The sequence below is a fragment of the Atractosteus spatula genome, chromosome 12 (genome assembly GCF_055471065.1).
Source record: "Atractosteus spatula isolate fAtrSpa1 chromosome 12, fAtrSpa1.hap1, whole genome shotgun sequence".
In the NCBI taxonomy this organism is placed as follows: Eukaryota; Metazoa; Chordata; class Actinopteri; order Semionotiformes; family Lepisosteidae; genus Atractosteus; species Atractosteus spatula.
Genome location: NC_142717.1, coordinates 38901097 through 38925413, shown reverse-complemented (window position 1 = coordinate 38925413; position 24317 = coordinate 38901097). Strand labels below are relative to the sequence as shown.

The 24317-nt window shown below is 41.3% G+C and overlaps 2 protein-coding genes across 2 annotated transcripts in view; one reads left to right on the top strand and one right to left on the bottom strand.

Moving 5' to 3' along the window:
* The first annotated feature begins 10708 nt into the window (after window positions 1-10708).
* kcns2 (potassium voltage-gated channel modifier subfamily S member 2) lies at window positions 10709-14084 on the top strand. The gene is made up of 2 exons (XM_088929158.1): window positions 10709-11445; window positions 12052-14084. Exon 2 carries the CDS (start codon window positions 12093-12095, stop codon window positions 13524-13526), a length of 1434 nt encoding a protein of 477 aa, XP_088785284.1. The 5' UTR covers window positions 10709-11445; window positions 12052-12092; the 3' UTR covers window positions 13527-14084.
* Window positions 14085-17645: 3561 nt separating this feature from the next.
* Window positions 17646-24317, bottom strand: part of stk3 (serine/threonine kinase 3 (STE20 homolog, yeast)) — an 87535-nt gene continuing 80863 nt past the window's right edge. Inside the window, exon 11 of the mRNA XM_088929287.1 lies at window positions 17646-22305. Coding sequence (XP_088785413.1) covers window positions 22147-22305 — 159 coding nt within the window. The 3' untranslated portion in view covers window positions 17646-22146. The remainder of the gene's footprint in view (window positions 22306-24317) is intronic.

Sequence of the window (24317 nt, the reverse complement as noted above, 5' to 3'; positions counted from 1 at the left end):
AGCCCAAAACAGTGCAATGCTAATCGTGGTAGTTTTTCTTTGAGCACAACTGAACGCCACATGTGCTGTGGAAATGTATCAGTCAGCAGGACTTCTGTTTGTCAGGAGAAGTACACAGCTGCACCACAGGCGACAGGGAGACACGCAATAGCGCTGTCTTGAACTCTTGAAGGGATTTCTCTTCCTTCGTAAGAATATAAGAATAACTGCATAATAACTTGCATTTACTTGGCGTTTTTCACACCCAACAATCCTAAAATGCTCTATAATGTAGGAGGGGACCCATTAATCCACCACTTGAAGTGTGCAGCCCCTCCTGGGAGACACAGGCCACAATTCTGCACCAGCTGCCCCACAGCACAGCAGATCAGAGAGAGAAGTCAGAAGCTGCATCACAGGTTGAAGTAGATCAAGCTGAACAGGACAAGAGTGACACCTGACAGAGCCCCCTAGTCCAATGAACAGTGCCACAGGGTCTTTAATGGCCAAGACTGAGCTGTATCACTGGATCCTGCTGTAATGCATCCATGAGTATGCTTACAGGGTAATATACATACTGTACCCTGCACGCCTTTACAGCTTCACTTCTGACTAGGTGTGTAATCCACTCTTCTCGTCGATCGGCAGTTGATCATGTTTAGAATATCTGTGAGGCTGAGAGAAGCTAAGCATGAGAACCCTACTCCACAAGAAATTAAAAAAAGAAATTAAAATCCTATTTAAAAAAAGCTTGCCAAACAGGGCATGTGAGCCCTGCATTTGAATGTGCTTTCTGACTACAGCTCTCGGCACAGCAGTTGATGCAGAACGCGGTGTCCCAGAGATGCCCTTTTCGTGATTTCCGAGGAGCTGAGGCTGCTGCTGCCCACGGAAATGCACAGAGCCGACATTCTAGATGACTGAACAAACAGAAACATTGTTCTGCCGTGTGGATAGCAAGTGGAAAAGGCAGCATTCCGTTTACATTCCAGCGAGAGCAATTTCAGCAGCTCAGAATCTTTATCTGAGGGATGGGTATATTCCGGGGGAGCCATTTAAAAAAATTCCAGTGCTTCCAAATCTTGTATAATTTACTTTTCACACCTACAGTCTAATTAAACCAACGTAACCCACATGCTGAGCTTGTCTGACCTTGCCTTTATGCACATATACAGTACAGTCTGTGTCAGCAGTTCCAATACTCTTCCTTTACTCTAGAAAACATTACACATGTCGCCCTGTTACAACAATTAAAGCATAAAAGCAAACATACGCAGAACAATCCTAAACTTGATTGTTTCATTTGATCTACTCAGGAGGCCCTGTGATCAGCCCTCTGAAACCTGTATCGTTCTCACTAATCTTCAGGATGTGATCATTTGGTTAAAGCTAATCCTGCCTCTTTTTTTCTGGGTTACATTGGAGCTGATTATTGACTTTTGGAAATGGACTATCTTTTCTTGAAGTACAGGCAGGAAGACACAGAATAACTGAAATGACTCACTGGAGCTGTTCCATTAATCTGGAGCAGTCCGTGGACTGTCATTCAGTTTCAATGTTTAGAACTTGTTTCAGTTGAGAAAAAGCCCATCTTTTTGCAGCAGAAAAACTCATCCATCCCTGGGATGAGGGAAACCGGCTAAGGAGTCAATGAGTTAGCTAACTCAATCTAGTTCAACACACGCTAACAGAAAAACTGAAATTCCTCAGGGGCAGGAGCCACTAGTCAGAAAACAGAACTGACATATCCAATGTCTAAATTATAGCCAGTGCGACAAGGAAGTAAAACACATTTCCAAAAAAAGCTGTGGAAGCCCTCACTACCAGTTTATATGACAATAATTGAGAAAACAGACATAAACCAGCAAATCAATCTCAGGTATAGGGAGCTCAATATTCTGTGTGTTCTTGATCATTATGTATATTCATAGAGAGACTTTTAAAGGTTAATAATAAGGCACTAACTTCTGATTAATGTTCTCAAGCATTATACTGAGGGGAAAAGAAAGTGGTGAATTGAGATAAATGCTAATACTCTTTCTGAATAAACAAACACATCCTGTATTGGAAATGTCTCTGTATTTGTACAGAGCAGCCTTGCAGAATCTGGCAGATAAACTGAGGTGGGGGGTGGGGGGGGAGATAGATTAGTGTGTTCAATAATTAATACCATTTGTCATGGAAATAGTCTCTTTAGAGGATGCTGCATTTAATGCGGTTACAGAATATTGATTAAGGCAGTAACAGAGGTGGATATTAATTAGCTGGTGGCTGTTGCACAACTCTAGAAGCACAACACTATGTAGACTTCTAATTCCATCTAATAGTATATGAAGCAATAGTAAGGAACTACATCCAGCTACTCTCCTAATTAGAGTTCATCAGTGTAATATAGCTCGCTTTTACCAGGGACATGGGTACACACTGTATATATCTCTTACGGGGAACACATGTCAGGTTCAGCTTCTTAATTAAACCAACCAGTCTTTCTGAATTATGCAGATGTAAATATTAAATCTGGCGATTTCACAGTGTTAGAAGTTGTAACCCTGAAGATGAAGATGTTCCTTGTAAGACAGATTCATTAGAAATTTTCAAATTCATGTATTTAGGAAAATACTTCAGAGCACTGACTCTTAATCCTGGTCCCAGAACTCCACTGTGTTGGCTGGGGTTTGTTCCAGCTAAATCACCAGTGCTAACTTATTTTTTTCCAGGACTCAGACCTTGGTTTAAAAAAATACTCCAGTACAGTGGTTCTCAGCCCTGATCCTAGGTAATCTCTGTGTCTTCTGTTTTTGTCTCTTAAAAAGCTAAAGAAGATTTGTGAATTGATATGAACCCTGTGCTAATTAGCGAGTTTCAGGAGTGCCCTCATTCAGGCCTGTGAACTGGATATAACTAACTAGACTACACCAGGGAAACTCAGACTTGCCATGGGAGTGTCTGATACTGACCCATTCCTGGCTGTGTTTGTTTAAAGTCAATTGATCACCTCTTAAGAGCGGTTTAGTCAGAAATCCACCCGCGGGGGACGGCAGAGAGACACACTCTGGAGAGGATGCCAGTCCATCACAGGGCAGACACACACTCGCATCAGTTAACACGCCAGTACTGTATGTCTTGGAACTGTGGGAGGAAACCCATGTGAGCACAGGAAACAACATACATAACGGGAAATCACTTATTTTATTGTTTAGCAGTACTCAAAAAACACTTACGGGAATCAAGCCTTCGAACGATTGAGCTTAAATGAAATGATCGGTTTCTCAATGTCCATTGATTGCACTGATTAAATGCCCAACATCCAAAGCGTGAAAAACACGACTGAACCCAGAAGTTGTGTAACATTGTGGTAGCGCCATCTGGGGGCAGATATAGGAAGGCACACTCAGGTAAAAAATATGTACAAGCTAAAAGTAACAGATCTTTACGGGCCAGGAAAATTCGGCTGTCTGCGTGTTATAATAACCTTTCAAAAACAGAATTCTTCAGCCCTATTACGAGCTACTTTTCAAACGTATCTATCAAGTGTCAATATTAACGACTTAATTTCAATATTTTAATTCAAAACGTCACTTATTTCCCCTTGAAATAGAGTGATGCAGGGGACCCGTATTTTAAACTGTACAATTCACAACAGAGGGCCTAGAAATATGTCGCTTATGTTTCTATTTTTGTAAACACAAATTTCTTAAGACACCCTCAGGGGTGTTGAATAACACCTGGGGGGAAAAGTTTCTGTACTGAAAATATATAATTGCTTAAGAACCAGTGCACATCCATAAAACAGCAAAAAAAAAGCAATTCTTGATGGCTGGACAGGCAGTTGATATAGTTTGGGATATGTTTTAGTAAGAGATCTGATGAAGATGGGGAGGAATGACCATAAAATATTTTCATTACGTACTGCTCAGCAGCTACAGTAAAAAAAAACAGCAATCTCTTATCTCCCACTGCCATAATTGACCACCATAATATGAAAAGAACTGAAGTTTGCAGTTACAATTACAATATTCTTCTGGTCCCACTGAGACTGATATCTTTGGAAAAACAGTGATTGGATCAGATCAGGCATTTTTTTTCTGTTAATTATTTCGGTCAGGCATGCAGGTTTCTCCAGGGAAATGGGTAGGTAAGTGGTTTTAAGTCCGTATTAAGTAAACAAATTATTGAGCACAGACCTAACTGGTACTTTCTAAATGCACAAATGGCTCCAAATGAACTAAAGGAAAAATATAATGTACTGGTACTCAAGGATGCTGAACAAATCATTAAGCGAAACAGTGGGTTTTGCAATGTTTGTCTCTTATACTGTAGATAAATCAATGTTGTGTTATTTTCTGCATTCACTGGGCATCATAAATAGCATTGATGTGGCCCAATAGGTTGATTTCATTAACCTTTTTGACCAAAACTTTCCGAGTTAAAAATTTAACGCGGTGGTGAAACTTGGTACATTGCTAATTCTTGGTAAAAGTACAGTATTGGTTTGCAAGTGAGCTGAATGGTTGATAGTAATGACATGATACAGCCCTTCGAAAAAAATGGCCATAATAAATCTTGTGTTATTGCTGTCTTACCACTAGTGGCTAACCAGCCTACAACATAAGTACCCTGTGCACGTTCCTTCAGACAGACTGCAACATTGGTCACTTGGGAAGCCCTACTGATTCTTGACTCGAACGGCACAAAGAGCTCTGAGCCTTCACATGCATTACACATTACTGTGAGAAGCATAACATGACATTCTGTTGCAGGACACAGGTGGGAAAATTCTCCTCACTCTTGGGTTCCTATAATATTCGGTACCCAATATTATGTTACAAACTATAGTTAGATTTACATCATAAACATTTTTTTTCCCAAAGTATTTTAATGCTGGGTTTTTATCTCGTTGTGTGATATGCAGTGCATTGCACGCAGCTGTTTTCTGACTCTGAATAGCCATTAAATTGACTTTCCACATTAACAAATATGTCTCTAAGGATCACTTGCTGTTTTATTTATTAGACAGTCAAGATGTGTAAAATCACAACGTGGGTTTAATTTCACGGACATGTGTGTAAATATTGTGCAACGACTTTAACAGCCCAGTACTACTTTTTCACACAGATCTGCTTCACTGTCAGCTTGCTTCTGCAACCAAATATTGTCTGCTGCCAGATTGTTTCCTGGTGAAGCGGGGTGATATGAGCTATTGGCAGGCTCTCAACAAAAACCATACTATTTCAGTTAATTGACAGTATTAAGTGGCTACAATGCCCTTAAAAGTAAAATTTCAACCCATTTGTATGGCACCCAAGATAAGGCACTTTACACTAAATGAGATTTTGATAGACTTGCAGGTTGATTACTAAGAAAACCAATCAATCGATGCATCCCCTTTGCCTGTGTTTGGTCACGGTGAACAAAGTCCAAATTCAGACACCTACGCTCAGGCACACAGCACACACAGTACATAATCTCAGTACTGAGTCCCCTCTTCGGCAGAAACACAGCTGGGAAGCTGCTAACCCTTGTCAGTCATTGCACAGGTTCCGAGAAAATCTTGTGCTTCGTGACTGAACAAAGAAGAGTAAGGAACGTTTAATTACTTGCCTCTAAGTACGTTAAAGGGTCTGATGGCTACAAAGGTCCAACTTTTTCAAAACCAAGATGAATCAAAGGGAAATAAAAAGAAGCAATTCAATAGAGGACATGGGTATTTACAGTATACAGGAGTCACACTGACAACCTTTCTGTCTGTGACACCACTTCTGGGGCCCTGTTTCAAAACAGCTCAATGTAATGGAAGTGGTTTTCTGAAATTCCTTTACAACACATTTTTTTAAGAAAGTCGATTTTAAGCTGCATTGTGGTAGACTGAATTTAACTAGGTGCAAGATATTAAACACCACAGTAATAGTATGTACACTTCCAAAGTATTAAATTGTGATGAATTGTTAACCCTTCATATCAATACAACAATATATACTGATTTTCCAGTTACATTTACAAAGCAGAAGCACAGGAATTTGGGTAAAAAGATCTACTAGCTGCTTTGTTTTGAAATATTTATAACTTGGGAAATTATCTGTATTCTAGCACTGGGCAAAACTGAAATAAGGACATACTGTATCCATATTAAATTATGACCATTACAGATTATGACATACTGCGTATTATTATGAATTTCCTTTTCCATACTTGCACAATTCTTTTAAAAATTTAAGGACCCAGATGTAAAGAGCCTATACATTTAGTTTTCTCTTTAACGGCCTCTGTATTACCTTACTTCATACAGTACCTCATGTAGAAACACTGATGAACCATTCTGCTCTGTGCATTTCTCTGTTCACATGAATGCCCACAGAAATACTTTCGCTCAAATGAAAGAAACTGAGATCTTCCCAAAATAGAAGTCATTGCAATTTGATCAGGAACAAAGCTTCAAAAGCAAAACTAGCCAGGGAGGAAAGACTAACCCATTCATTCTCCCACGTCTGTATCAAATACATTATTACATTAGCAGCACAGAACAGTCTTCATGAAGAACTGTTTTTTATCAAGAACTCAAAAGAAATTTTCTTTTATAGGAAAATATATCCATATTTTCATCAAGTTGGTTTTAAGACGGTTTTCACTTGCTTCAAAGTTTGTAATTATAAAGGATTCTTAGAATTTTGGAATATTACATCACCAAAAACAAAACTGACATTTGCATTACATATGACAGTCTGGAACAATGCAGAACAATGCAGAAATGCAGAAATCAACCACAAAGACCACTGTCACTCAGAATGCTTTCCGGTAAATTGAGTACACTGTAAATGGACATTTTGCAATAATAAAAGACTTGAGGAAATAAGGACACGGCCACACCACAACTTCAGAATAATAAACTCTGCAATCCCACCCTGGGATTAATTCTGCAGTGAACAATCTGGGGACAGGCTGTAAATGCACTAATATTCCCGTTATTTTATATTATTAACATGCACCATAACTCCTGTGACAAAAGGATTAGTTTCAGCAATGAGAATTAACATTTCAGTAACTGAGTATATAAATCAAGCATGCCTCTTTGAAGAAATGAAGATGATATATAGTCTACAGCTTCAAACTAAGACTAATGACTTCATACTCACTATACCTACATTAAAGTGAATTACGCTTCTTGCAAGACAAGTATACAGTAGGTTTGGCATACTAATTGTGTGATAGTGACACACATAATCTGATTCCCATAGTGCAGTGGAAAATCTATGTGGAATGCAATCTGGCACAGAAAACTCATACTGCAATGCATGCTCTGTGCTGTCATTGCTAATTATCCATGCCTTTAATGCAGAATGCCTTTTGGACTGTGTAGAGACAAAAGTACAGTATGTGTAAATGACCATGATGTGCAACATAAGGGGAGAGACAGATGTTTTCTGTCAAGACTGTTAGGATACATCCCAGAGATTTTAAAGCACTGACACATTCTGCAGCTGAATCCACTTGATCTAGTCCTAGAAAAAAAATAACATTCCCCAGGACCTGAGAACTGTAACATGGTATCTGAAAGCAGCAGTCAGAACAGGTCTGGCAGCTGCTGGAGCAATTAGCTTTAGGAATTGCCCCGTTTGTGAAAGCTTTGAGTTGTCAAAAAGCATTTTGTTCATACACAAAATGAAAAAAAATCTTCCAGTCCAAATATTATTGACCCATCTGCCTGAGTAATGCACAGGTAGGAGCTGTCATGTTAATTTCAAGAGAGAGGACAATAGCTCATGTTCACTCCTATTATTATAGCACATGCTGTCTTGTGGAGCACAGACAGATCTAAAAGGTACTGACAGGAAGCTGGAAAGGTCTGTAGCATGGAGGCAGGCAGCAAAACTCTGCATGAATGATCACAGCAGCAGGTAATTGATACACTGATCATTGCAAGAGAAAACCTGTGGACTAAGACTGCACAGATGTCTTTGGTATTTTTGTCATCTCAGATTCGCAGATGAGGTCACTGGTTCCAATGACGTCTCACTTTTGAGAACTGCTGGCCCACAAATCTGAAAGATGCTCAAACTATTCACAGTTTTACAATTAATTAGAGGTGTGGATACAGAATCTAAAGTCAGCTTCCAAAGTCACGAGGTAAACTTCCCCTTGTGTAACAATGCAAGACTCTGGTCTTTACTGGTCTATACTCTATTCTTTTCTTACTGGAGCTCCAATATACACAATTGAATCAATTGTTTTCTGGAATGAACATATTTAATCTTCTCACATAGTTTTAAGTTGTCACACACAACTGCCCTAGCGCATGTTGTGGACGCTCCTGAGTTAAGTCCTGTAGCTTTTGGTAACTTTTGCTAAATAAAAGTAGCTTTTGGTATCTTCACAGCATTTGCCTCACAAATTTCACTTACTGTACTGATGGTCAAAAGTGATAATAATCTCAAAGCAGAATACGAGAAGACACCACAAACTGTGACATCTAAACATGTGTATTAATCATTGTTATTATTACATGTTTTGCAATATGAATTTGTGTTCACAGTGCCTTGGAATAGTATTCAGACCCATCCTATGGAGTCCCATTTTGTGTATTTACTGTACAAATGTCAGAGTTTTGCCACTGATTTCTAATAGTCAGGACTGGACCACTCAGACACGTTCACTTTCGTATTCTGAAACCTCTGCATTGTAGCGTTTGCGTCTTTGTCCTGTTGAAAGGTGAATTTGTGTCCTAGCTTTAGTCTGACACAGGTTTATCTCTCTGATCAGCCAGTACTTTGCTCCATTTATGATCCCATCAGTGTTGACAAGCTTCCCAGTGTCTGCTGCTGGGAACTGAGAAGCAGAACTATCTCACTACACTGCCATTATCATTGAGATGTTTTGTTTCAATTCCATCCTGGCTGGGATATTGGTGCCTCATGGACGTCTTCTCCCATCTCAGCCTCCTAGCTGTCGCTCTTTCAAAGTCACCGCTGTCCTCACAGTGGCCTCGCTCTGCAGTTTCCTCCTTCCCGGCTGCTCCGTTCGGAGGCGAGTCTGGGTGCAGTTCACTTCTTAACGATTGCCTCACTGTGCTCAAAGAGATACTGTGGGTCTTTCCAATGTTTTACATTCGTCTCCTCATCTGTGGCTTTCTACAATTTTATCCCTGTGTTCTTTGAAAACTCCTTGATCTTCATGGCTAAAGATTTGCTTTAAAATCACTACCTGACTGAGGGACCTTACAGAGATAAATGTATTTATGCCGAAATCATGTGGAACACCATTACTGCACACAGACAGAGGCCGTTTAACTAATTGCGTGGCTCATTAAGGTAATTTTGTGTATCCAGATTAATTAAAGTTTGCTACAGCAAATGAGTTTGTATACGTATGCGATCATTGTTCTAGTTTTCTTTCAATATTATATATTCACAAGCCAAAACATTGTGTTTTCTCTCTTCTCTTTTCAGGATGGAATAAACCTATTACTTGTTCCTTTGCAGACTACGCATGCTGACGCAGCTACCCACCTGAATATTATATACTTACTTCTTTCTGGGTTTTTTTTTTGCTTTGAATGAATGGAGTAGTAAATTGCTCCTAAGGAGTGTCATGACTGCAAGCCTTTCAGAAAAACAATGTGAAAACTGTGTAAAGGTGTGAATACTTTTGCAAGGCCCTGCATGTCTGAAGTTTTCCTCCCATTATTTTGAAGACTTCAGTGATATTTTAAGTCAATTGAAATGACTACATTGTATACCTATTCTGCTTTATCCAAAGTTTTTATAAAAGATGGATGAGTTATCAGACCCATTTTACAGGGTTAACTGACAGTTAGTATTGACGTTTTTGACAAATCCACCTGATCTGTTTATGATCAGACCATGAAGTGGGCCAGGTGGTACTTACTGGATGGTACCTCCTGAGCCATTTAATCTCCTGGAGGGTGCAGCTGGTACCACCCAGCCCATTCCAATCGGGCAATCTCACACCGATGTCGACCCATTCGATGGCCTGACTGCAAACGCATCAGCTGATAAATCATAGCCCGTTCTTTAAACTGTTCAGAATACTTTGTTTTTCGATTTATACTGTATCTGGGCTAATCCTGATGCTGTTTTTCCAGTCTTCAGTAACGTGTAACGCGCTGCCCTTTATGTGTGCTGTCTGCTGTGCCAGAGACTCTAGCAGGTCTAGTATTTGTAAACCGCGGTATAAACACGATTTCCAGCGGACAGCGCTATGCAGTTTTACACGTTCGAGTGCATAAAACCTCGGTGGTGTCATCGTTTTGAGGGCGCATTAAGTTGATGAGGGTGTAGTATATAATCCTGTAGTTTGGCTACGCCCTGTTGGTCAGATACAGATTTCCCTTCCTATTACGCAGATAATAAAAAACACATTTTCAGTTATTAATTATGTCTGTTAGTACGCGTTCCTTTCCTTGTCGCATCATTATCCGCGTCTGTTTCGTTGAAGTGTTACATTATTCTATCCGCCAGCACCCGGAGCTCAGTTAAACCCTCTGGAGACACTCGTAGGCAAGAACGAAGGCACACGAACGGAATATATGATTTCCTATGCGTCCGTCAGAAAAATCTCACAAGATCACCTGCGCGCTGGAATTTGTTTAGCTTCATCAGTAACCAGGATTCCCTCTGAAAGAAAAGGGTTTTACTGACGTGTGAACTTAATCTTCAACCAACTTCCACACAAAGATCTACCCATTACTATGAATACTTTCATCTGTCCAAGCCGCAGACGCGCATAGATCCCTGAAGGAAATGTTCCACTGGATTATTAACGAAGTGAATGAACAATAGCATTCATATATTCGTAGTACCTCACTGCGATTATGTTAAAAAAAACAAACAACTAGAATAATATTTGTCATAAAATATAAAAGATTTGAAGTGCTGCTGTCTTGTTGTTCTTTTTTTTTATATAGAAAGGAACTCGCACACGCGGAATCTGAGGAGGTTACGGTATTTCCCACTTAGCTGCGGAGGAATTCACGACTCGAGTCTCGGAGCCCGGAGCCCGGAGCTCGGAGCTGTCCCTTTCAGCACCACGGAGAGGTTGTAATGGGTTTCTAAACAGCCGGCCGTGTTGCCGAGCAGCCGGGACCAGAGGAGACCGCGGCGCCGCGAAAACTCCCTGCGCACGAAGCCTGTGGGGAGCGTGTCGCCCTGCTAAGCTCCGGTCTCCGGGGATGGGGAATCTTCTTTGACGGCATAAAACAACAGCAATTAGTCCACAACAGTGAATTCTTTCAGTGCAGAGAAGGATCGCGCTGGCTGCCGGGAAAGCCTCGCATCGGGGCTGGGACGCATGCAGACATTGGAACCTCCTCGTCCTCGAAGAAGAACCTTTAGTCGGGACTGGACACCTCTGCTCGCCTTCAACTTGAGGACAGGATAATGTCCCCGGGTCTCTATGGAGCTGGTCGGCTGGATTCGTAAGAGCACGTCATAAGGAAAAAAGGCTGCGATCAAGGTGAGCGCTTTTTAACGAGGTCTTTCATATTTAACTTGGCGATGTCGAACATCACCGTGAAGCGTTTCGAAATGCTTTATTTTATTGTGGAGGAAAAAGAAAGGAAAGGAGACTATGTAAAGTTGTTTGAAAACACCGTTCGACAAGTTTGAAGGGGGCTAAGACGTCGGACAAAGGCTAGCACTTAATTTTACATTTGTAACTTTTGCCATTATGATTTTTTTAATTTAGTGACTCGTGCAGATATTAAATTGCGAACCGAGGAGCGGTGCCATGAGAGGCGCGGGTCTTGGTTTTATTCCAGCCGTGCTCCACTTAAAGGCGATAAAGCTGAAATCGGCGGCGAATCTAAAGTTAACAGTTATGGCTTGCTTTTGTTTTTTTTTACTGCTGTGTTTCAGCGAAGCAGGGGATCCCAAAACAGAACGCTTGTGTGGTAATAGATGATCGACACATGCACAGAAGGGAATTACCTTAAAGAAGAGAAAGCCTTTGTAATTGTCAACGGCATTTGTCTCCTCAGCTGCAGCAGTCTCTGCTGTTGTACCACCTGCACGTGTGTGTTTTACAGACCATTCATTCTGGGTTGTTTTTTTTTTTTTTCAGTCGGCGCGGTGGCCCTGCGTGCCCGCATTCCGCTCTCCACCATGACAGGCCAGAGTCTGGAGGATCTCAGCGGGGCCGATTTCGAAGACAGCGTCATCTGCATAAACGTGGGGGGGTTTAAGAAACGGCTCACGTCCAACACGCTGTCCCGGTTTCCGGACACCAGGCTGGCTCGGTTGCTGCGGTGCCAGTCCAAGGAGTCGATTCTGGAGCTGTGCGACGATTACGACGACGCCGAGAAGGAGTTCTACTTCGACAGAAATCCCGCGCTTTTCCCTTACGTGTTGAACTTCTACAACACCGGCCGTCTGCACGTCATGGCTGAGCTATGCATCTTCTCTTTCAGCCAGGAAATAGAATACTGGGGCATCAACGAATTCTTCATCGACTCCTGCTGCAGCAACGTCTACCACTGCAGGAAAATGGAGCCGGTCCAGGAAGACTGGGATGACAAAAGCGAGGAGGAAAGCACCACGTCTTCGTTTGACGAGATCCTGGAGTTCTACAACGACGCTTCCAAGTTCGACAAGCAGCCCCTGGGCAGCGCGAGGAGGAGGATCTGGTTAATGCTTGACAACCCGGGCTATTCGATCGCCAGCAGGATATTCAGTGTGCTCTCCATACTTGTGGTCCTGGGGTCTATAGCCACCATGTGCATGAACAGCATGGCTGACTTCATGCTTGCCGACGGCGAGGGGCAGCCCCTGGAGGACCCCAGGTTCGAGATGGTGGAGCACTTTGGCATAGGGTGGTTCACCCTCGAGCTGGTGGCCAGGTTCTCCGTGGCCCCCGACCTGCTGCGCTTCTTCGAGCACCCCCTGAATCTCATAGACCTCATGTCCATCCTGCCGTTCTACCTGACCCTCGTCATCAACCTGGTGGTGGAGAGCAGCCCGGCCCTGGCCAACCTGGGCCGCGTGGCGCAGGTCCTGAGGCTGATGAGAATCTTCCGGATCCTGAAGCTGGCCCGCCATTCCACCGGCCTCCGGTCTCTGGGGGCCACCCTGAAGAACAGCTACAAAGAGGTGGGGCTGCTGCTGCTGTACCTGTCCGTGGGGGTCTCCTTCTTCTCCGTCATGGCCTACACCATCGAGAAGGAGGAGAACGAGGGGCTGGCCACCATCCCCGCCTGCTGGTGGTGGGCCACGGTGAGCATGACCACGGTGGGCTACGGAGATGTGGTCCCCCGGACCATCGCCGGCAAGCTCACCGCTTCCGCCTGCATCTTAGCGGGCATCCTGGTGGTGGTGCTGCCCATCACACTCATCTTCAACAAGTTCTCCCACTTCTACAAGAGGCAGAAGCAGCTGGAGATCGCCATGCGGAGCTGCGACTTCGACGAGGGCATGAAGGAGGTTCCCTCCGTTAACCTGCGCAACTACTACGCACACAAGGTGAAGTCCCTGATGGCCAGCCTGTCCAACATGAGCCGCAGCTCGCCCAGCGAGCACAGCCTGAACGAGTCGATACACTAGAGCGCTCTCAGGAACGGCGGCGCCTGTGAGGAGGAAAGGCACTGTTGAGGCTCGGCCCCGGCCTGTAGCTGCGCTCTGCTTCCATGAATAAACACAGACAACGAAACGCACACAGCAGCCTACCGTAAGAGTTTATGGTCTCTTGAAGGACCCGAGTCTTGTGTGTTCAACCACGTGAAACCAACAAAAAATGCTGTTCATGAATATCAACTTGGTGTGGGTCCTGTAACTGTGTACACTGTTCAGATGTTGCATGATGATCTTAATGTTGTCCAGTAGACAGCCAGCACCTATCAAAAAGGATGTTAAAGCCTTATCGCCCTTCGGGTTTATTTTTGTTTACGGAAGAGTACTTGAGTGACCATTGAAGAGTGTTTCTGAAAGTAATGGGACCACATTTCTAGATGCTTTAATTTAAAATGTGCTGTAATTTTTCACATATTACAATCTCCAAACCATGACAAAAGGAAGAAGACACTACATCGGCTCTTGAACGTAATTTGTAGATGATCATAAGAAAACAACAGATTTAATTATTTAATAAAGTTTACATTTTCCATATATTTTCCTTATCTTGAATAACTCACACTCTTTATAATAATGTTTCAGATAATATTCTACAGAAAACATACAGAATATGAGTTCCAAGTAGTCCACCGCTTGAATAACACTTGGTTAAATTATTCTTAATGTTATTATACAATTGATTTGCAATGCCCAGGATTAAAAACAAATTCCCAAATTAAAAATTTAAAGAAAGTTCTGCTGTGTTAAAACTAATGATATTTTGACTACTTATTTTAAATGGACTTGTGTTTTAATTTGATCAGAAAAACGCTTATTGCAATATGAGATGTAGTGCCCTGTTGTGTAGGTGCTTTTGTTGCTAGTATCATAAGAGTAAATTAGTTCCTAAGCAGTTAAGAATAACTTCATGATTTATACCCCTCCTGTTCAAATAATACATTTAGCACAATAGTGTACTTCAGATGTATTACAAGGGCAATCTATTATATAAAAATTGAATTTAATATTGGATTTTTAGGGACTTGTTTACAATTGATTTCCTTTTTAATTATCTGTTGTACTCAGCTTGAGAATGTAATCTTATTACAGCACAGAGAACACCATTATACTGGTATTCTGGTATTCGGTCTGTACCACACGACCGTTAAATCAATATGTGCAGTTTTCCTGTGTGCTAAATGTATTGTTTGAGCTTGAGGGGGTCTAAATTGTAAAGTTATTTTACTTTGGTGCTATATATTGCAGAAGCACCATAAATTAACTCTACTGGGGCATCAATACATTTTTATTGACTTCTGGTACAGCAGTGTCTACCACTGCAGAGAAACCGATCCAGCCCAGGAAGACTGGGATGGCACAAGTGAGAAAGGAAACATCGCCTCTTCTTTTGTTGAAATCTTGGAGTTCTACAGCAACGTTTCCACAGATTTCGATTTCTCCCAGATCAGAGTTCTGTGGAAGCAGTGCTTTATTGAAAAACTGACCGCTGTAGAATTATGAATCTGTCTGTAAAACAGTTTCAAATTCACCTTCCATCCAGAAAGCTGGAGAAATAGGTGATGGGCGTTTGAATTTTCAATGTATCAGTCACCGCCAGCACATAGACCCATCGATTTCTCCTGCTTTGCTGCCTGAGGTGTTTTCATTTATTTTACCGCTATGCTCAGACTGCTGAGATCATTCATAACAAATAACTTTTAATTATAAAGCAGGAGGTATCATCTTAGAACATGAGAAGATTGCAGAGAGTAGAAGGGGCCATTCAGTGCATCTGGCTGTTTGGTATTTAGTTTATTCCTCTAAGAATGTCATCCAGCTGCTTCTTGAGGGAAACCAAGGTATCGCTGGGCAGCTTGTTCCACGCTCCCACAACCCTTTGGGTAAAGAAGCACCTCCTGTTCTCAGGTTTAAATGCACTTCCACTTACGTTTCAACTGGTATCCTCTGGTTGGTGTTTCCCTGTTTGCGCTGGAGAAGTACAAAACGGACCCGTTCCTCATCACAATCTTGACAGCTACCAGTCACCTGGAGCTCCAGATGAAAGAAAGGGTATTGTTGATGAATGAAAGGAGACTGTTTTTTTTATTTCGCATGCTTTTTTTACAATTTATCTACACTGTATATGCACTTTGATCTCCCGTTTCCAGAATTCGACCGCCTCTGGAACAACTGTTTTTCCAGAGAGGATTACCATGTGAGCAGCAGAGCAGGACTGCAGCAACAGCATATCTGGATTCCACCTTCCTGGTGTGAACGCAGGGCCAGAACTGTGAAGAAAGAGGTTTTCGACATTAAAATCTTCGGATAACCACTCAGGCGCTGTTGTATACAAAGCTAGAAGTGGCTCTGAAACACACGGAAGAAAGATTACATACAGTAAAGTGTCTCCAAAGCTCCATTATTACAGTATATTTGTTAAGTAAAAAATTGCCCACAATAGCCACTGGACATCGTGTAATCATGCGATTAGGAGCTTCAGCTGCTCTTTTTTGACCCCCAACTCAGCAAACAAAAGCTTCTGCTTTGTTTCTCCTCCAGATGTGCTTCCGGTCAGCTACGCTTTTTAACTTTTCTGGCTCCCCGTCACCCCAGAATTGCTTCAGAAACCCCGGTCCTGTTCTGGTTCTGTCCGAGTCTGGTTCCAAGTGTCCTGCGCTGGAAGAGGTACATTTTTTTTTGGCTGCGCACCGAGACAATAAAATAGATGTCCATGAATCGACAGGATCTATTCATTTTGAATTTGAGCTGAAACATGGACTAAATCACATAAAGTGTTATGTAGAAGGAAAATAAATAATGCATTACACGAATATACTAAAATTCATGCACTTGTTTAAAAAAAAATAACAACAGTGGTGTTTCCTGAGGAACCAAATATTTCAGTTCAAGGAACGTTTTGTTCCGATGAACTTCTGAATGATCTGAAAGCAAAAAATATGCGAGATGAAAAATTATTAAGACTTTACTGAAGACAGGGTGCAAAGGTGGATCTGAAAACAAATGATGGGAAGTCTATTTTTTCCAACATCCTCCATTAAAGTACTGAACTTCTTTTTATTACAGTCCTCCTTTGTGTACAGAAAACAAAACATCTTGCTTTCCATAACCCACATGCCTATACTGATCTCAAAATAAAGAATAGTTCCTAACGTCTTCCGAAGCAGGGTAAGTGCTGTCCCGGTGGCCTGTTCCGAGTCAGCTGCATGCTGCAATTAGCACCTGAATCCTTAATTTAAATAAAACAGTGTACCTTCTGTTTAATGACTCTCTGGATCCACAGCGCCCCTGCGTCACTAGAGAGCTAGCTCAGAATGAAAAGCAGACCTAGATGCACTTCGATTTCCAGTTTTAACCACAGCAACAAGGACCTCAAGAGGCTTCTGTCCCAAAAAGCATTTAGGAGCTACAGACATCATAAGCAGTACTGCACTTTTTTAAAAGCAAATTTGTGAAGAAATATGAGAGTAAAAGAGCTGTTAGAAATGTCAAAGTGTTGAAAAAATTTGAAACGGTCAGTGTTTTTTTTTGTTCTTGAAACCCCTCCCAAGAATATGAAAGATTTTTAACAACCCCACTGAAAAAGCAAGAAAAAGCCTTTATATAACATCTTCCCCTGTTCATCCACCTCAGGAGTGCTTTGGTACGAGGGGCTGTGGGAAGGCCGGGCATTTTCTTGTGAAATGAAGTGGTACAGAAGCAACAGCATGTGTTGAAGGGGCTAGAGGTCATGTCCCTGCTGATTTTCAGCAATGTTTATAAAGGCCTTCCTTGCTATTTTGCTCCACACACTCCTGAGCAGATCCATCCCTCCCACACGTGTGCACACAATCCTCCATGCTCTGGACACTGGCCAGGCAATGACGTTCCAGAGGTACAGCAGCAGCATTCATTAGAGCACTGGACTTCAGAGGGAGGGGGGTTCCCCGTCTTCTTGCTGTATGCGACACGATATTGCTGGCACAGTTAATAATTCCCTTTGAAATCCAGCTCAACGCATGCTTGTGTAGAAGGAATGCACAGTGAACACACTGAGACAATTATTACTCTGGGAACTTTTGTATTCTCAAACAAAGCAAGGCAGACCAGCGAAGAGGGTGGAGTTCTTTAATGCGTCTTGTAGGAAAATACATCTCAGAAAATAAGTTAGTGTCTCCCTTAAGAAGTTACACATCCGTTTCAATTTTTTTACACGGTTCATAAACGGGCAATTCTATGTTGGCTGATGTCACACACAAACCAAGGCGATACCAAGCCTTGATCGTCACACGACCAGTCACTGGAGATTTCCTGACATGGAGAGGCTGAATGTGCCATCAGTCCAAATGGAACTGCTTGCAAACTACGTTCTGGCAAAGTCCAATTTTTAATTGAGCACACAACCTGTAAGCATAATGCAAAATCGAAATGGAGTGCAGCGTCGCACGACTGTTAATACAGATTTCCATTAAGAGAACTGTTAACTACTGTACATTAACAAAAATGGTATGTAGTAGGAGTATGAGTAATACTAAATAACATGGGGGAGAATTTCAAACAATTTCTATTGAAACATGCACAGTTGAAAACTATGTTTGTAATGCCACTGTCTACCTTAGAAAGACATACAATATTAAGTTTCATATATTTAGACGGTCCATCAACCTTTTCTTCTGCTGTAGTCCTCTGAAGGTCTTTATTGTATCTTTTTTATCCTTGAGCTACTACTGTGCTTATCCATTTTGCCTGACACTTTTATCAGTGATTGTCAGTGGAGAGCAATGTACATGTATTATTGACAAGAAGGAGATTTTTAAGCCATACAAATAGATTTGCATTGATGTTGCAAAGTGGGTTTACAAGAAATTTGCAGGAAACTTTTTATGGGCGATACTGAAATATACTCCAAAAGCATGTGGCATTCCACAGAAACAAAGCTACAGCTGGGAAAGAAATTTATTTCTGCTTGTAATTTGGATGAAAGCCGGTTTCCATACATAGTTCACCAAAGGTTGCAAGCTCCAGGATGATCACCTGTTCTTGGTACAGTACATGTACTGCAGCGTTACTGAACAACACAAAGTTCCACATTGTATATGGCACCAGTAAGGTATTCACACTGTCAGCTCCCTTAAGACGTCTGTGTAAGCTTTTAAGAGAGCTTGAGAAACAAAATTCACACCTACAAAGGTGCTCTCACTGATCAACGACTTTGAGAACACAGTCCTAAAACTATTACAGCAAAGTGTAGATCTGTCAATGTGAGCAAAACCTACTGAGCTTTAATTGAGATGGTAAAGGCTCAATGTGTGACAGTCAATGCTTTAAATCAATGTGTTACTTACAGACTATATCACAGAATTAGATTACGATCCTCTATAACCCATAGCTTTCAGAATTCTCTTACCCAATGAAGGTCCAATGGTTTGAACAAAGGATTCTGCCTGAAGATGTGGCCATTCTAAAAGTCAGCTCATCATGTGAGCTGCTTGCAACCATGCTGCGAACATCAAATTCTGTGGGCTTGTTTGCAAATAAATGCACCAGTTGCTAAAATGACAAACTGAGGGGATGCTGTCCAAATCAGAGCAGAGCAGCCAAATTTAGTTTTTAACCTTAAAAGATATTTATTAACACAAACCAAGTCTGGAAAAGACAGACTGTAACTCAGCTTACTACAAAACGTCTATACCTACAACTAAATCACTCAAACCACAGTGGAAAGAGCTACACTGTAGGTCTCTAGTCCAGGAAAAACTCTTCCTTGTCTGGTGAGGTTGTTGAAAGTCCTGCAAGTGCAGCCATAACAACATTTTGTTTCCACAATAAGAAGACTGAAATTCAACAGAAACACTTCCATCCATTTTCTAACTGCATCATCCAGTACAGGGATGAGGTGGGGCCAGAGCCTAGACTGGCAGGTAACGGGCACAAGGCAGGATTCACCCTGGATGGAACGCCAGGCCATCACAGGGCGGACACACGGACACACGGACACACGGACACACGGACACACGGACACACGGACACACGGACACAATTTTTAAAGAAGCCAACTAGCCTACCAGCATGTCTGGACTGTGAGAGGAAACCCAAGACAGGGAGAACATACAAACTCCACACAGACAGACAGCACCCCAGGGCTGGAATTGAACCCAGGGCTGCAGCACTGCAAGGGAGCAATGCTAACTACTGTGCCACCCAACAGGATCACTAAAGCATGTCAAATGAGCCTAGTTTCTTTCCACAACGCTGTTTCACAAACACCCCCACGAACCTGTTTGCCAGGAACTACATGCCAACTGGAGTGTCAAGAACAGATATCACAGTGCAGGAGGTTCTACAAACATACTCTAAAAGAATGCCCCCTGAAGTAAAGAAACAGAACTCATCCCAGACAATAATGTACTCATGCAACTGATTTCCATGGATACTGAAAAGCTGCCTTTGTAAGTCCTTTTTTGAAGTCTATGTAACATTTACTGGAACACAACTAAACTGAAGTTCAAGGAATTGTTTGTCCTCTTTCCATCAGTGCTGATTATGCTAACCTGGAGATGAAAGAAAAACAATTTTTGCTAAAAATTACAGCCACTGAGCATCACAGTCATTCATTAGAGACAAGCTAAAGTGATTTTTTTAAACCAGCAGTAATCAATCAGCTTTATAAGTGGTCCAGGAAAGATCCATCAGAGTTTCTCCACTTGAATTTAGTTACACACTTGAAATAAGTGTGTAAGCACATTTATTTCTCAGTCAGAGGTGAAGTCCATGTTCTTCAGTTTCTGAATATAGGGTAAGGTGCAAAGGATTACTAAGTTGCGTAAATATTTCTAAAAATAAAAAAACAAACAAAACGGCAACATCAAAATATTCAGCTGCAACAAAAGCACTGTTTAAGTAGCTCATTGATCTCTAGAAATAACATTTAAAGAGGAAAAGAGCATTTAGAAGCATTCTAAAGTATGTATTTTACATCCTTTCCTATTAAAACAAGTAAGGGTTTAGCACAGGATTATACCTTATAAATAGCATGCACTATTTGTTTCACTAAATTTACAGGAGAAAACTAAAAAAAAAAATCAGACATCATTATCACTGTTTAGAAACAAAACTTCAGAGCAATTTAAATCAGCCAATGAAGACACAAAAACGAGCTTTTTACCAAGAATGATTCCCATTATCTAAAACACTGAGCAGAGAAGGAACAGTATTCAGAAAATAGTGTTTAAAAAAAAACAAACCCTGAGTTCAAAAAAGTGCATGACATTTGGAAATATAGAAACTTCAGCATAAGGATAGGCCTCCTTATAATAACAAAAGAATACACTGATTTCTGGTGATTTCTGTGCTTCTTTGGAAACTTTCAGACAATGTTTAGAAGAAAGCTGCACAATTTACAGAACCTTCCTAAGTCTGTCCCATGGGCTTGAGTGTCTTAAGATATATTGATTTCTAAAAATATCTACTCAAAGTAAATGTTTCAAGATTTCAAAAGAAAAAAAGGTTATGGAGTATTCCGCAAGACATACAAACTTGTGATTTTAATTCTGGGAAATTTTAATTTGCATTATAAACTTCAGCATCCCAGGAGGGAATATCACTCGAGTAATAAAAACACAATTTAAAAAAATGATATTCTATGTAAAAATGTTGCAGTGCTGTAAGAATGAGGCGCCGTGGCAGAAAGCAATGTAGATTCAACATCACAAGCAAAGAGTGAGTTGTTTTACTTTTCAGTAGACAGCTTTGGGCAGAAAAGGGGAGGGAGATAATAGGCTTTAAAAAAAGCAAATGTTATCATTCTTTGACCACAAGAAACAAAATCCAGTTTTAAACATTTGCATGAAAAAAGTGCATAGCTTATTATGAAAGCATAAATAGGCTCTACAGGACATCAGGTAAAGGGGAAACGTGAACTTGACTGATGGAAACAATGCTCTTCAGCACATCAACTGATATGAACAATGTTTTTTTTAAATAAATGTCAGCAATACTCATTTCAGAAATCCACTTCAAGTGGCCAAAGCCATGATTAAAATTTTAGTTGGTCCCTCAAAGATACTCATGAATTTTGCAAAGTACCCACCTAAAAGTTTTTTTTTTACATTTATAACATTCTACAGTCTTGAAATTCCCAAACACTCTCCACCCTATACATCGCAGTTCTGTACTACCTATGGGTCACTGTGTTTGTGCAGCCCACAAAACTAGACTTGAAACTTTAAGGCACCCAAATTCAAATTCATCTTGGACTACGACTGTGACTGTGTAACAGCTTCCTTCATGTTTCTCTTTGGTTTCGATCTTTCTGGAATCCCCCAAATTCATACCGAATGAAAAACCAGCAGGAGGTGTTGAAGACTTAGTTGTTGCTAATGACAACAAAGGAAATTGTTGAAAGAGGAATAAACCCCCCCCCACCGCCCCCGAATGCCTCTTCCAATGAGCATTTTTGTAAGAAATCTTAAGTAATTTGTGACGTTCTGCGGCAGGTTCCTGGTGCTGTCCATGTGGTACTGGATGAGGAGGACCGGCACGCGGGGAGGAACGAGATGGAGCACACCCTTCGGCTCTCCCGGTGCACCCTGGGCTCCTGCAGTCCAGGGGCGGGGGCTCAGAAGTTCTGCTGCCGGCGCTTCTTGGCGTCCATGGCGTCCAGGATGGGCTGCCTCTTGGCGGTGTAGCGCTGCCTCAGCTCCTCGATCTCACGTTCCATCATGGGGTCCAGGGCGCTCAGGCGCATCTGCAGCTCTTCAAAGCTCAGGTTCTTCAACTGCACACACACAGACAGACAGACAGACGGGCTGATTAATACTGATCGCGCACGCAGCACCGCGCCGCGCTGGAGCAGCTACACTCCTGGTTAAACCTGCCGCAGCGCGTGTTGAGCTTGTAAGCCACGCTGCCTTGGGATCTCCGCCGCTCGATCCCCACTTTTCATGGGCTGCTTCTAAACTACTTCTGACGCTGACTGGGAGCAAACAAAAAAACCAAAAGCATGCAAGGAACGTATGTGGAAGTGGAAACTGTCTAACGTTCTCCCTCATCCAAGGTTTATAAAATCACAGAAGCGGAAAACAACAAGCATAACAATTACATAAAATGACTACATAGGTTTTCCTCTCCCCAGGGGATAAACCTTCAACAGTTGACAAGCAGGAGGTCAATCAATTTCCGATAATGGCTTTGAAAGATGTAATTCGATAGAAGAACAAGGAAAGATCTCAAGCTTCCTAAAACAGTTTTCAAAGTCACAACAGAATTGAAGATTATGATATGACAGCTGGCTTCACAAATGTCACAGCAGTCTTACAGAAGGTTTCATCTCTGTTTGCATCTCTAGAACTACACACAAGACAACAACAACATAACTGTTGGCTGTGACACTGAGATGAAATTTCAAAATCACCCTTTAATTGAAAAGCATTACTGTATAAATTCAGCCTTTCAGGTTTCCAAAAATGAAACTTGGTTGTGAATGCCTGTGCACTGCAAATTCTCTTTTTGATGATGATCAGACCTTGTGAACAGCTTAACTAGTAGGTAATTTGGAATTAGGTTTCAACAAAGCTAAACTGGTATTTTATTGAACTGTGTGTAGCAAAACCATTGTGAAACCGAGTAATTAAGCAACAACACCCTGGATATAATTAAGGAAGGCATGCTATTAAATTATATTGTAAATATTCACGTTAATCTAAATTTTTGCAGTTACCAAATTTGTTAAAGCAACGACTGAATATAAAACCAAATTTAAAATGTGAGTTCAGCTGTTCCCATGATCTGATTCTTTATAGGAACTGTGAACAGCTGCTCATGCATGAGTGTTCAGAACCAATTTTCAATTCAGCTTCATTCGACTCGATTGGAGGGCAGTTTTTAAATCCCATTGATCATCCTAGTGAACAGAATCGTCATGGTCATCTTAGCTATGGAACAAAAAAATGATTAGCAAATAAGTAAACAGATGAACATACTAAATACCATATATACACATTTCTGTACACTGTAAACTCTTAACAAGTCAAAGACATGATGTATTACAAGCTAAAGAAATAACCTGCTGGAAAGCAGCGAGTCAGTGTGGTGGGATTTCAGGGATTTCAAGTGAATTCTTTGTATGGAAGAACATCATTAACATTGACAGTTCGTCAATTAGATCAATTTTACTGCACATAATTAAAAATCCCTTTTGCATTAGAGGTGTGCACTGACCTTGTCTTGCGGCACACAAGTCTAAAAGACCCAACACAACCTACCTACTAGGGCTGTCTCCAGGGATGAACTGCATGGACAAGTGTAAAAGCCTTTCAACATACTGTACTTTAATGAAAAATTCTGGGCAACAATTCACTTGGTCTATTGGAGTTCAGAATTTTCTAATTTAGATAAGGTTTCTCTTCAGTCTTTAGCATGTATTGAACATTCTTGTAGCACTCATGAAAATGACAGCTGTCCATACACAATGACAGCATGGTGTCAAAACAATCTCCATTTGGTTACTGGGCCCAATGTTAGCCACCTAAAAGATTTATCACAACTACCATAGCACTAAACGTTCATATTATATAATAACACTGATCACTATCAATAAAATCACATGAACAAACTGCTTACAACCTGTACTCAGTTACATTAGAAGACACCATAAAACAAGTATACATTGATATTACCTTGCATTAAGTAATCATTTACAATTTAAATAGACAAAAAATGCTCATTACACAATTATAATGTAGGATTTATAAATAAATATGTGAATGCTTGTTTTGGACCCTCCAATTA